The sequence below is a fragment of the Phyllobates terribilis genome, unplaced genomic scaffold (assembly GCF_046119375.1).
Source record: "Phyllobates terribilis strain yellow unplaced genomic scaffold, ASM4611937v1 Scaffold_7__3_contigs__length_470593459, whole genome shotgun sequence".
Classification (NCBI taxonomy): Eukaryota; Metazoa; Chordata; class Amphibia; order Anura; family Dendrobatidae; genus Phyllobates; species Phyllobates terribilis.
In genome coordinates, this window is record NW_027362767.1 from 45,260,894 (window position 1) to 45,273,528 (window position 12,635).

The window sequence follows — 12,635 nt, forward strand, 5'->3', positions numbered from 1 at the left end:
GGGCTCCCAGGTCAATACAATGGGGCACACTGACACTTTAAATTTCAAATTGGACAACAAATTTCAGCATTCTGTATTGCACTGAGAGCTAAAGTGTTAAGTCCAGTGGCACACTGATACTTTATGTTCCTGTCCATTGGCACTCTAGAATTTTGGGGTCAATATGTATTGGGTTACCAGGGTTAGGGCAGTATCAGTATATTAGTCCAGTGGGGCACACAGACACTTGAGGTCTCAATTCGGAATGGTGAATTTTAGGGTCGTAGTCCATTGGTTCAGACTGATGCTTGGGGTTCTTTGCCAAAGACACACTGTTACATGGGGATCTCTGGCAAACTGACATTTGATGCCCCTGTTTAATAGTACTCTGGGATTTTGGGCTCATTGACACAGTCGTTTTGGGGTTCATGTAGAGTGTCCAGTAGGCTATTGGTATTTGGGGGTCACAGATTGACTCATGAGGTTGTGGAGTACTTGATAGCACTTTCATATGTAGACATGTCGGGCATTCCTATCATCTACCAGTATTTCAGGCAGGAGAGTAAGTGACATTAGCCGGGTGTTGGACAGTCCGAGCTTCTGCACACAATGAGAGTCTATGTAATCATTCAGTCATTTGCTGATTTAGCTCCAGTTTGGATGCATTACAATCTTGAAATGGATTTTTTCATCCCGGAAGGAGGGCGCGTTTCTCCATGAATGATGCTGCTGGTTGTGTGTGTCTCATGACATCACAACGCCTCTCTGTCTCGTTTGTTGCCTTCGAATTTAGTTTTTAAAAATTCCTAAATCCCACTCATTGAGAATCCCGGATGGTTGGATGAACTGAGTCATTTCATTCTCCAAATGTGCAAGACATCTGTCCTGGTTGTAGTGATGAAGATTATGGGGGAAGCATAAGGTTTTTCAGGAAGGCTGTTCTCCTGGGGCTTTTGAGGCCAATTCTCCACTGGGATCTGGAGGACAAGCACTATTTTAGTATTAGTATAATGACCTCCTCAGTGAAAGTCCTAATAAAACTCAATGAGTAGATGTCACTCAGCTTATGAATAATTCACCAAAAATGAGGTTTGGATCAAAATCATCACTCGACGATTAGGTTGTTGATTTGAGTTGCAGTAAATGTTTTAAAAAAAGAAAGCAGCAATGTTGTAATCCTGTACAGCGCCTTTATGGCTTGTGGGGGTCCCTCTCCAGCTGACTTACATACATCTTGTGTTGGCAAGAAACTGAGGTACAATCTGTCCTTCCAAGGGCACAGTTCTCCAGAGCAGCCCCTCGCTAACGACTGGAACAATGTGTTACACATGTTGGATGTTATAGATTTCTTGTCCGGATTTCAGCTTTATTTGTAAACACTACAAGGGAGGAAACAATTGAAATATGCGAAAAAGTAAAATTGGCTTTCACGCGACCAGAAAGAGGTTCAGACAAGGGTCTACAAACCTTAGTTCTGAACATCTGCATAGAAAATAGGTGGTCTCTTTACAACTATTTGTCCCAAGAGTGGTGTACGTGGTTAAACATTACCTCATTCAGACGGGGCTCTGCAGAACCTCATTCTTGGGCTTAAAGAGGGTCTCGGCCTTAAGACCCCCAATGATCAATAGGTTATGCATAGGTGACAGTTTAAATACTTATGTTGTAAAAAAAAAATAATTGTAATGTGGACCTTTCTAAGATTTGTTGTTAGTGAATGAAAATGTTGTTATTGTAAAGCGCTGCGGAATTTGTGGGCGCTATATAAATTAAAAAAATTAAAAAAAAATTTGCAATAATTTTATCTATAATAAGATGTATCAATGGGTCAAGGAGATAAAGAACATTGATTGTGGTGGTCTTTGAATGTACTTCAATAGAGGAGGGGCTTTTAGGCAAATTTAAGTTTTTTTTTTAAGACCTTTTTATTTTTTTCTCATTTCAGGTAGGGACCAATGGAATTATCTCCCCCCAAGACTTTCCCCGAGAGACGCAGTACGTGGATGACGGCTTCCCCACCGATTTCCCAGTTATTGCCCCGTTCCTATCTGATATAGACACAAGTAACGGCAGAGGGAAGATTTACTACCGCCAGGACAATTCTCCTGAAATTCTCAGTACAGCAGCCAGACAGATCGAGAGAGGATTCCCTGAAGCCGCCTTCTCTCCCATCAATGTAGTGTTGGTGACCTGGGAGAACGTGGGGCCGTACGAGGAGGTGACGAGACATTCCGAACCTTCCAATAAGGTGAGTGGCGGAATGTTCATGAATCAAAATTCAAATGTTTGTAAATATGAATTATTAGTTGCTATGGATACACTGCCTAACTGATACGTTGCCTAACAATGACAGGCTTTTTGTGTTGGTTGTAAGACTTCCTTCATGGCCACATGACTCAAATCTTTAACATTTGGCTACTGTATGAAAAATGTTTAATAAATCCAAACTTCTGGGTAATGCTTGGGTGCCATTAGCTGTGTTCTATTAGAGGTCATCAGTTTATGCATTGTGGTCTGTTATCTACCTCCTATTTTACCTTTGGCTCGGACTGCTCTCTGTCACTCAATGCTGTAGCTCAGCTTGTTCTGACTAGCTACTGCTTATGAGCACAAGTCCGGCAGAGTCTTACCAGCAAGTCAGAGAGTTGAAATTCAGTTTGATTGCATCCTTTCTCTAACGAAAATCAAGAAATTCATCTTTTGTTACTATTTAGTTTAAATGGCAAATAAGCCTCCATAAAGTAGGGAATCCTGAACCTAAACTCTGTTACAGGAATTTGCTATCTGTATCATCTTTTAGGTTATTGTTAACTCCCCAAAGTTCGAGGGGCTGTCAGGTGCCATTCACTTCTGGTTTCAGAGCAGAGCGATGTCATGTCCTCACATTCCTGCTGGGATATGGGATAGTATGTGGAGATGCGGCATCAATGACATCAACTACACTTATCAACTCCCCATGTGGAACGCCTTTAACTATACGCCTTGTTAGAGCATAGAGGCTCCCAGTGTCATAACTAGAGTCCAATGGGCCCCGGTGCAAAAATTGGACCTGGACCCCCACCTACAAGTTGGTCAGATGTATGGGGCCTTGTAGCGTTCTGGATCCTATATGGACATACAAGGAGCCAGGACAGGGGACGAAAATGTAATAATTTCCCCCATCCTGGTATAATGTCCCCCATTCTGGTATAATGTCCCCCATTCTGGTATATTGCCTCCCGTCCTGGTATAATATCCCCCATTCTTGTAATAATTTCCCCCATCCTGGGCATAATGCTATAACATGTTTCCCCATTCTGGGCCCCTTCCTAGTATAATGTCCTCCATTTTGGTATAATGGCCCCCATCCTGGGCCCCTTTTTAAAAAGAAACAATGTGCTGGAGAAAAATGAAACTATTCTACTCACCTTTCCCCGCTCCCACAACACACGGCGTCTTCTTCTGTAGCCGGTGCGAAAGCAGGCAGCAAACTTCAACATGCTGGTTCCTACAGCACATAACGTCACTGGCTAGCCAACATCTGCTGTAGGCCTCTCATTGGCCGGTGGCATGTATTACTACATAAGGACCTGCACCGCAATACTTTTCACTTGAATGTGGGTTTTCAGACGTGCATCAAGTTGAAATTAGCGTTGCCCTCCCCCCGCACCGGTCCGGTCATGGTCGTATCCTCGACTGCGATCATTACGCCTCTGCGTGCCACCTCTCATGGCATCTCTGAACACAAACTTTGATGAACTTGGACAGTCCTTATATTACATAGCTGGCCGTTCATTCAATATTTGTAACTGGCTGATGATGACAGCTTTTTCTCAAGGGTTTTGACTCCTATATTAAAGGGGTTGTCTGTAATGAGAGTGTCACTCCAAAGTTTGGAAAGGGAAAAGGCTCCTATTAATGGGTCACCCACTGCTTAGTTTTGCTAGGAATGGAACATGGGCCGGATTGACATCCCGACTCTTCCTTAAAGTGTGCGGTCCCCCTTCGTGTAACACATCCCGATCTGGTGAAGTCTTTTGACCTCACTTTATACTACAAAATGAAAGTTTTCCTTCCCATTCCCTGGTACCATTGGGAATTTGACCCTTTGTTTTACTTGACCTCTTCCAGCTGAGTCAACAAGAGTCTGGAAGAGTCCTCAGTGAATCTTCAGATCTCGCTTCCGATATTAAGTGCCCGGTGTGTCTTTTATGTTTGCCATTGGGAATTGGAAATAAAGTGCAAGACTACTGTTAAACTCGTACGCACCATTGGCTGCAAATTTCCCAGTGTGTTTTTTTCTGACCGATTTCATATTGTTCCCATTTGGTGTCCCATCCCCGGAGATCGCCTGCAGTGACTATTTATACTGTCATTTCCAAACTGAGCACATACTCCGCTGCATGTGTAACTCAGAAAGTCATTATTGTATCCCCCCCACCAGGATCAAGTGCAGAGCCTCCAGTGGGGGGAAAAGATTTCGAGATGACGTTAAGTTTATTTGGACAAGGCTTTTTTCTAAACTAATTTGTAGCTGGAGGAAAGTTTTGTCTGTTTTTACAGAAAATACCAGTGTAAAACCCTAGTAAAGTGATCTTTATGGTATGAAATCCCGTGTAAGATTGTGACACAGCTGCACACATGATGTCGGATTGGGACCGTCCTCACGGCTCGCTCGACATATGGAAGAAATTCTCTCACGTAACCTGGCGAGCGTAGCTAATGGTGGCCCCTCCGATTTATTGCCACAGATCTCTGTTACTGGAATTCTTGTTGGCTGGGGGGTTGTGGGGATGTGAAGGTTTTGGTGTTCAGCTTTAAGAAACGCTGCGGCTTACAAAACCCGTGTGCAAATTACTGAATTATGAGCTATTAGAGGGAAGGTCCAATATTCAGGACATCACTATTGGTCCAAGTGGAGAGCAACTCTGGAGGACCCCAAAAGGTAATGCCTCATTTCACCTGAGGGGGTGCGTCTGGAGAAATGAAACCCAGTTCCAATACCAGATATGACTCATTGACTGGTCTTGCACTGTTTTAGAAAGTGAGCTGCCATATTATATTGTCCCTTTAGGTATAAGATCTAACGTTCCCCCATACACATTAGACTGTTTGCCAAATTCGTCATTATCGGAGGGTACCGCCAACATTAGACTAATGTGTGTGCGAGTCCCAGACAATTGAGAGTTAAAGGATCCGATTTTGGACTGATGATCCCTTTGTTCTCCTGGAGATATGCCACCGCCTGACATGTCTAATGTTGGCTCTCCCTGTCTTGCGACCGAGCGAGTGCTCCTGTATATAGGAAAGATGACCAAGATGGTTGTCGTCCAAACTATCTAATGTGCATGGGGGAACTTAAGAAACATTCTCCATGGTCAAACACCGGATTCTTCACTGTCATCTTCCACTTGGACACGGTGGGTCCTTTGCGTTTTGGATGACTACAGATGGTCTGTAGGCAAATTTCTTGTACGTTCCTCAGCTAGAACCTCGATGGTATTAGATGAAAGTCAGTGGGGAAGATGTGTTCTCTGCTATCCATCTGAAGTATGGGATTTATGTAGGGGGCACCCAAAAGAAACAGGAGGGCAGGGCTCTTGTAGTACGAGCTTCCGCTGCTAGTTGAATGCTCGCGAAATTAGTATGGCAGCCAACGTTGTCGGCAAATGTTGCATTTGAACAACTTATAGTGTACCAAAAAAAATCACTGGAGCCAATCTTCCATTTTGCAATAGCCGATTCACACTAACAATGTGCGGCTATGTTCCCTTTTGGGAAAAAATCATCGGAAACTGTTGCGAGACACGACTTTGGGCATGAAACAAGTTGCAGCTAATTTCCACCGACAGGACGTCCTGGACAACTCCTCTTGTGGTCTGACGGTGATCTTCCAGAATGACTTGACAAAAATTTGTTACATCTTCTTCTTGAAGTTCGCTTTCGGGTAGGTGACTTAGGCTATGACTGGGAGTGCCATAAAATCAAACTTGTACCTCACAACAATCGCTTCCGATGGGTTTTTTTCTCCAAAAAAAAAGAGAGTAAAAAAAAAAAAAGAGACCAAAATCCCTGGAGCCAAACGCAACCTCCTCCAACAACGTTGGGTGGTATACTGACTCCGAAGGGTTCCGTGAACATTTACTTGGTGGAGGTTGTATATACTTAAGAATCATTTTCCAGAAGGGCGAGAGATTTGTTTCTTTTTTGGTACTCCCTTGTACAATGGCATTAATGGCCACCGAATCCTGCACTCTGCACTGTATGCGGACGGTTAGGTCATTTTAATATGGGATAACATAGCAATTATTATGCCCAGTGCATTTGGCATATGCTTCGGCCCGAAGATGCCACTGATGTTGAAAAGCGTATTGGATGCATAAAATTCACAGCATTTTACAGAACCAGCGTAATCAATTAGATTTCTGAAATGTTATTACACGCAGGAAACGCCCCAACGCATGCATGTGAGCCCTCCTGTGTTTTTGCCAAGACGCCATATGTCAATTCTTTCCACGTTTTTTTACAGCTCTTTTCACCAATTCAAACGAATAAGTGAAAAACGCAAGTAAAAATACTTCAAAACGCAAACGTTTTTCCAGCTAACACTCTGGTTTTTGCTGCAGCAAAAACACCATGTATAAACATACCCGTAGATTTGTCAACTATTTTCTGCAGATTTTTCTGCACCAAAACCCAGGAAAAATGCTGACTCAAATACGCAGTTTTTTTTAGGCGTTTTGGGGACATTTTTAATTTGCTCTTCCCCATTCATTTGAAAGTGTGAAAAACGCTAAAAGAATGGGCATGCTGCAGATTTTTAAAAAAACGTTTTGATAGTTCAAATCCGCACAGAAAAAATAAGCAGTGTATGCATGAGATTTCAGAAATATCATTCACTTTGCACTAACTTTAAATGAAGTATCAGCAATTTTTGCAAACTCTTAGAAAAAGTGCAAATGTTTTTGCAACTTTCTCTGATTTTTTTTTCTGCTGCCTTTCAAGGGTATTCTTGTGCACTGAAGGCTCCTTTGGATATTTTAGAATGCGAAGGATTTAAAGGTCTGACCATGATACAGTCCCGATTCTTCACTGTACAGGAAGGATGTTGTTTGCAGTCACGGCCTCCGTCTGTGTGAAACTTCTATTTTCGGAGTTGTTGGCACTTTAGTCCCTTCCAGCTCCCGGTTTTTAGGGCCGGTGTCCTGAGTAACGGAAGTCTCGCTGCCAGCGCTCTTTGATCTATTGTTTGAGGGACGGTGCAAGCTGCAGCCACTCAGTGGTTTAAAAAAGGGCATCTAAACACTAATGAGGCGCACGGCCGGCCGCTCCGCGTGATGAGAAGGAACATTTCCAAGAAGTAATTTGGCAGCGACATTCTTCTGGTTTAGAATCCTGATCCTGCGGAGCTGCCACTGCAAGAAAAGGGGCGAACGCCCAAGGTTATATATCCAGTCCTGGTATTTATGTTTGAATAAACTTTGAAAAAATCTGCAAGGTTTGGCAATAGGTAATTGTTGTTAAAATGGTTTATTTTTGGACTCTGTTCCTGAGGCACAGTTAGATATCTTCTATGCAAAATTAGACTACTTATTTGAGAGTTTTTTTTTTTTCTAATGATTTGGCCAATAGGGGGCAGTATTGGTTTGGTTGTAATACTTTTTACAGAGTCCTTTCAGCAATTTTATGGCCAAGGTTTGGCCATAGAGGTGTGCGATTTGGGCTGAAAGAGGACCACCGATGGCATAGGTACCTGTGGCTTGTGACCACCAAAAATCATAATACAAAGCAGATATAATACTTTACAGTCACTATATGGTGACTTTACTGTATAATATTTTTTCAGTGGGTTATTTATGGCGCTGCAATTTATGCACTATCCTGACTTTGGTACCACAATGGGCACCAACTTACCCCCAATGGCAACACTTTTTTTTGCGCTAGGCTACTTTTGGCTTTGCAAGCTTCACAGCGCTAGGTCACACTATATTTACCATCCCATCATTTTTTGCTTCCTGTTAATCCTTAGAGGTGTCGCATTGAGGGCGAAGATTGACTTAGCTTCCATTGCATGGGCACCAGTAGACCCATGGCCATCCTATATGTTGCAAGTTGATTTTTCTTTCTAAAACTTTCTGTTTCTGCAGTTTAACACATTCCAGGCAGTGCTGGCCTATGACGAGTCCGACTCCTACGCCATATTCCTGTACCCTGAACACGGGCTCCAGTTTTTTGGGACCAGGCCAAAAGAGTCCTACAATGTCCAACTCGAACTGCCGGCCAGAGTGGGATTTAGCAGAGGGGAATCTGAAATATTGAAGAGAGAAGCTCCTTTTTATAGCATCACCAACAGTGAACAATCTGTGAAGAACCTGTATCAGTAAGTATCACCATATGGCAAATATGGCAGACATGAGACCGCTCAATGTGACCTGACCAATTACTCCTCGATAGTCTGGAGAATTGTTGGTACCAGTCTATGGAGCATATTTAACCATTGTGTGAATGACTTTAAGAAAATCCAAATCAATCAAAATCCTTTTTTTTTTTTTTCCATTAGATCAAGTAATGTTGGAGTCCCGGGAGTTTGGGTATTCCATATAGGTAGCATTTCAGAATTAGACAACGTGATACCAGCTAAAGTGGTGAACGCCCACGCCCAAGAAAGGTTCATACCACTGATCAACTCCCACAATGACTTTCCTGACGAAGACCAAGAAAATCAGTTCACTGGGGAGAACAACTATGATGAGAATTACGATGACACAGACGGAGACTACTCCCCCGGGCAGACGATGGAGCAGCCCACGACCGAAAACGCAAATGGTGGATTCCTGGACATCGATGATCCCACCACGCTATTTACCAGAGAACAGGTGGAACAAGAGTCTCCTTTTAATCCGTCCAACAACCCCTTACCTCCATCTCAGGAAGAGTCAAGCTGGAACCCGTACCACCGAGCTGACCACTTTGGGGAACCTCACATCTACCCTTCCGAGAATAGAGACGTTGGAAATGCTCCTTCCTACGAAACCAAAGAATATCCATCCGAGCCAATAACCGGGGACGTCGCTGATGTGACCCAAAACCCGCCAGACGATCTCCAGAACCCCGACGTTCTTTACAAGGGCGCCCGTAATTATGGATACGATGAGGAGGGTGGATTTGACGCTGATGGTAAGCTTCTACCATGACGCTACCACGGTATTACGGCCATCCAGGTCTCTGGGACCCTGATGTAATGGACACGAGTTACCATTTTACTTCCGTTGTATTTTTCCCTAGTGCTCACTTTTAACCCCGTGAGTCGAGAGACCTGCGAGAGGAAACCCGGTCACTGCTCACAATACGCCTTCTGCAGGGACTACGCAACAGGATTCTGCTGTCACTGCCTGGATAACTACTATGGCAATGGGGTACACTGCCTGCCCAAAGGTAATCGCCGATCTCCGTGCACCAGGCACCAACTTTCTTGCCAGTCTGCTCATTAATTCCCAGAAGAGTAGAGAACCTCTATTACATGAGTCAATAATTTGCTTGTTATGAGAGCAAATCGATCATTGCTTACTGCACCTTTATTAACATGCGGCAGCGCAATCTATATGAGGATCTTTACTCTGCAGATTGTGTGTGTGTAAATGCCTTACTAACTCTTTGCTTCTTTGCACCAAAAATGGTGTCCTTCCAGAGAGAATGGAGGTAAGCCGTAATACCACGCACAACCTGCGGACCGGGGTGGCGCTGTTCTTTGAAGAAAGCTGCCATCCATTTGAGGCCATCATATGAACTTGAGAAACTGGTAGCCTTATTCAGGTCGACTAACCCAGTGTCGGAGCAGATTGCGGCTCCATATTTATGACTTAACCCCAAATGACGTGTTGTTCGTCTCGTCAGGTGCTCCACACAGGGTCAATGGGAAAGTGAGCGGGAACCTTCTCGTGGGACAGACACCCGTCAGCTTTGACGGTATTGACCTGCACGCGTACATCGTGGTGAATGACGGAAGAGCTTACACCGCCATCAGTCAGGTGCCGGAGCCCGCGTCCTGGTCGCTGACCCCGCTAACTGCCATCGGAGGACTTTTTGGCTGGCTTTTTGCACTGGAAAAACCCGGATTTCAGAACGGATTCAGCATAACTGGTGAGTCAACAAATCTGAGTCTAAGAAGCCAATGATATATAGAAAAAGTAGGATTGGGCATATTTGACTTTAACATGCCCAATCATTTTGTTTTACATTGGATATAAGAGGTGTCTGGTAGCGGCATAGTCCCCTCTCCCCGTTAAGAGCACACTCGGCCGAGCAAACATTCCTTGGGGGATTGGGAGGAATAGCTGACAGCCACTTCTCTACACCTCCCTTCATACACGCGCCGGTTTGGTTCTGAGGAGCATTTATATTGCTGCTCATTACTATCCTTTCCCCGTTGAAATGGATCACGCAGGTTGAACCAACATGCCGCCTGATCCTTCTTTCAACAACATTTGGCATTGGGGAAAAGTCGGGAAACCCCATAGACTTTGGCTGATATTCATCCAAAATTCCAATTTTTGCAAAACCAGCTGTTTATATAAAATTACGGCTTGCGCCCCCTGCTGCCGATTTCGCTGGGACACACTGTGACATCAGTGGAGAAGGGTCCTTGGCTGCAGTTATAGCTTGGGAACATGGAGCGTATGATCCGAGACACAGACCTCAGATGAAGGCGGACAGGATCTCCCCTGTTTCCTGTGCTTTTCCATCAGGGGTGAAGTGTGGCTCAGTCGCTGACTTGTCTTTTTTTTCACGCAGGAGCCAAGTTTGTCCACAACATTGAAGCCATATTTTCCCCCGGAGAAGAAGTCGTCCACATCACACAAGTCGCAGATGGATTTGATTCTGATAACTACATTCATTTAAGAACGACCATTAAAGGGCAAATTCCCTTCATCCCCGAGTCCTCAAGTGTCCAGATTAATCCGTACTATGAAATCTACCAGTACTCCGGTGCAGGTAATGCCGGAAATGCCGGGTGAGCAACATAGGAGGGGGAAATGTCCAGAGACTGAACCAGCAGCTGAAAAGTCTGCACCAGCGAGCACAGGAATGATCAGTAAGGACAACTCAGATTAGTCCACAAACACCACTGTCACTCAGTAAAATTAAACAATGTAATTTATTCATACATACATTACATTAGTGATCCTGAGTTACATCCTGTATTATACTCCAGAGCTGCACTCGCTATTCTGCTGATGCAGTCACTTATCCTGCACTTACTCTGTGTTGTACATTTTCCCACTTTGATCCCATGGTCTCTTCTGTCTGGTTCTCTAGTTCTACAAGGATCCGATCGTGAGATAGTTGGGGTGTGAGATCCCTCTCGCCATGTCGATCCATCCTCGCTGTTCTCCCCTCTTGGCCACATCTGCCTCGGTAATTGCAATGATTTTTGTCTGTTCTCCCAGTTGTGACCTCCACGGCTTACCGGGAATACACGGTGACATCCAGCAATAATGAAGTGCAGAGGCTTTCCTACCGACTGAAGCAGAATATCACCTTTCAGGACTGCGGCCATTCCCAGAGGTTCCCACCCAGTGCGCAGAAGTTGGCCGTGGATCGCATGTTTGCCCTTTACAACAAGGACGAGAAAGTCCTCCGCTTCGCCATCACCAGTCACATCGGCTCCGTTCAGGGTAAGTTTAGTAAATCCATGTTGGATTGAGCGTTTTAAGTGCATAGAGTGGGGGGGTCTGTAATACGGGGTCTATATCGGAGTCACTCCTGGTCTCTGAGTGCTGTCAGGCAGTGGGAACCGTCACAGTTCCCTGTGGTCTGATCATTGCCCATTTCCATCTACTTTGCGGTGGAGATGAGCAGGGCGGAGGTGTGACCCCGGCGCCTCTTACCTCCTCTGACATTAGTTCACCGCTCTGTGGAAACGCCAGAATCATTGACTGCCGCCGCCCCCCGCCCCTTTAATGAAGGCAGCAGATTTCACAAGCTTGTAATTTGCCCCAAGACTTCCTCCCGGCTTTGTTCTCCGGCCATTGTCGGAGGATCTTTATCTGGCCCCTCTTAGTGTTTGGCTGATGAATAGTGGCCTCGCTCTTCAGGAGACTTTATGGAGCACATTAGGTTGCTTGACTTCCTGACCTGAGAGCTGACGCCAAATTACTCAGGCAGTTAAAGGACAGAAAAGGGGCTTTGTTGCATGATAAAAAAAAAAGCTAAGGAGACCCTTCCCCTCCCACCCGGGCACAGAACGAGGCCAGCCGAAAGACATTCTGCCGCGGGAGGAAACCGAACAAAGACGACAAGACCCAACACAATGGAAACCCACCGGAGAACAGACGAGGGTCACACAAAACAAGGGGCACCGGGGAGTCGGTGCGAAGCGCTGCAACCTTCTAATAAACTTCTTTAGTAGGATTAACATTCTGCTGGCAGGAAGAAGCAGCAGCAGATCCTGCTAATAGTTTACAGGGTCTTTCCCAACCCTAAGGAAGTTAATGATCGCTGGGGGTCCGATCACTGGGGCCTTCACCCATCCCGAGGAGTCGTCTCATTGACTATAGGATGACCAGAAAAAGTTAGTGGCGTTCACGCCGACTGCTGGAGATGAGCAGAGAATGACCGGAGCGACGGTGCGTGTGCGCTGTGTGAATTGAGCCGTGGCTGCACATGTCAGAGCCCAG

The 12,635-nt window shown here is 45.0% G+C and overlaps 1 protein-coding gene across 1 annotated transcript in view; it reads left to right on the forward strand.

Annotated features, from left to right (window-relative positions):
- NID2 (nidogen 2) overlaps positions 1 to 12,635 on the forward strand; it is a 33,966-nt gene that overhangs the window by 3,489 nt on the left and 17,842 nt on the right. The window contains exons 2-8 of the mRNA XM_073638477.1: positions 1,925 to 2,227; positions 8,106 to 8,338; positions 8,519 to 9,135; positions 9,244 to 9,393; positions 9,853 to 10,098; positions 10,750 to 10,950; positions 11,406 to 11,633. Of these exons, the coding sequence (XP_073494578.1) occupies positions 1,925 to 2,227; positions 8,106 to 8,338; positions 8,519 to 9,135; positions 9,244 to 9,393; positions 9,853 to 10,098; positions 10,750 to 10,950; positions 11,406 to 11,633 (1,978 nt within the window). The remainder of the gene's footprint in view (positions 1 to 1,924; positions 2,228 to 8,105; positions 8,339 to 8,518; positions 9,136 to 9,243; positions 9,394 to 9,852; positions 10,099 to 10,749; positions 10,951 to 11,405; positions 11,634 to 12,635) is intronic.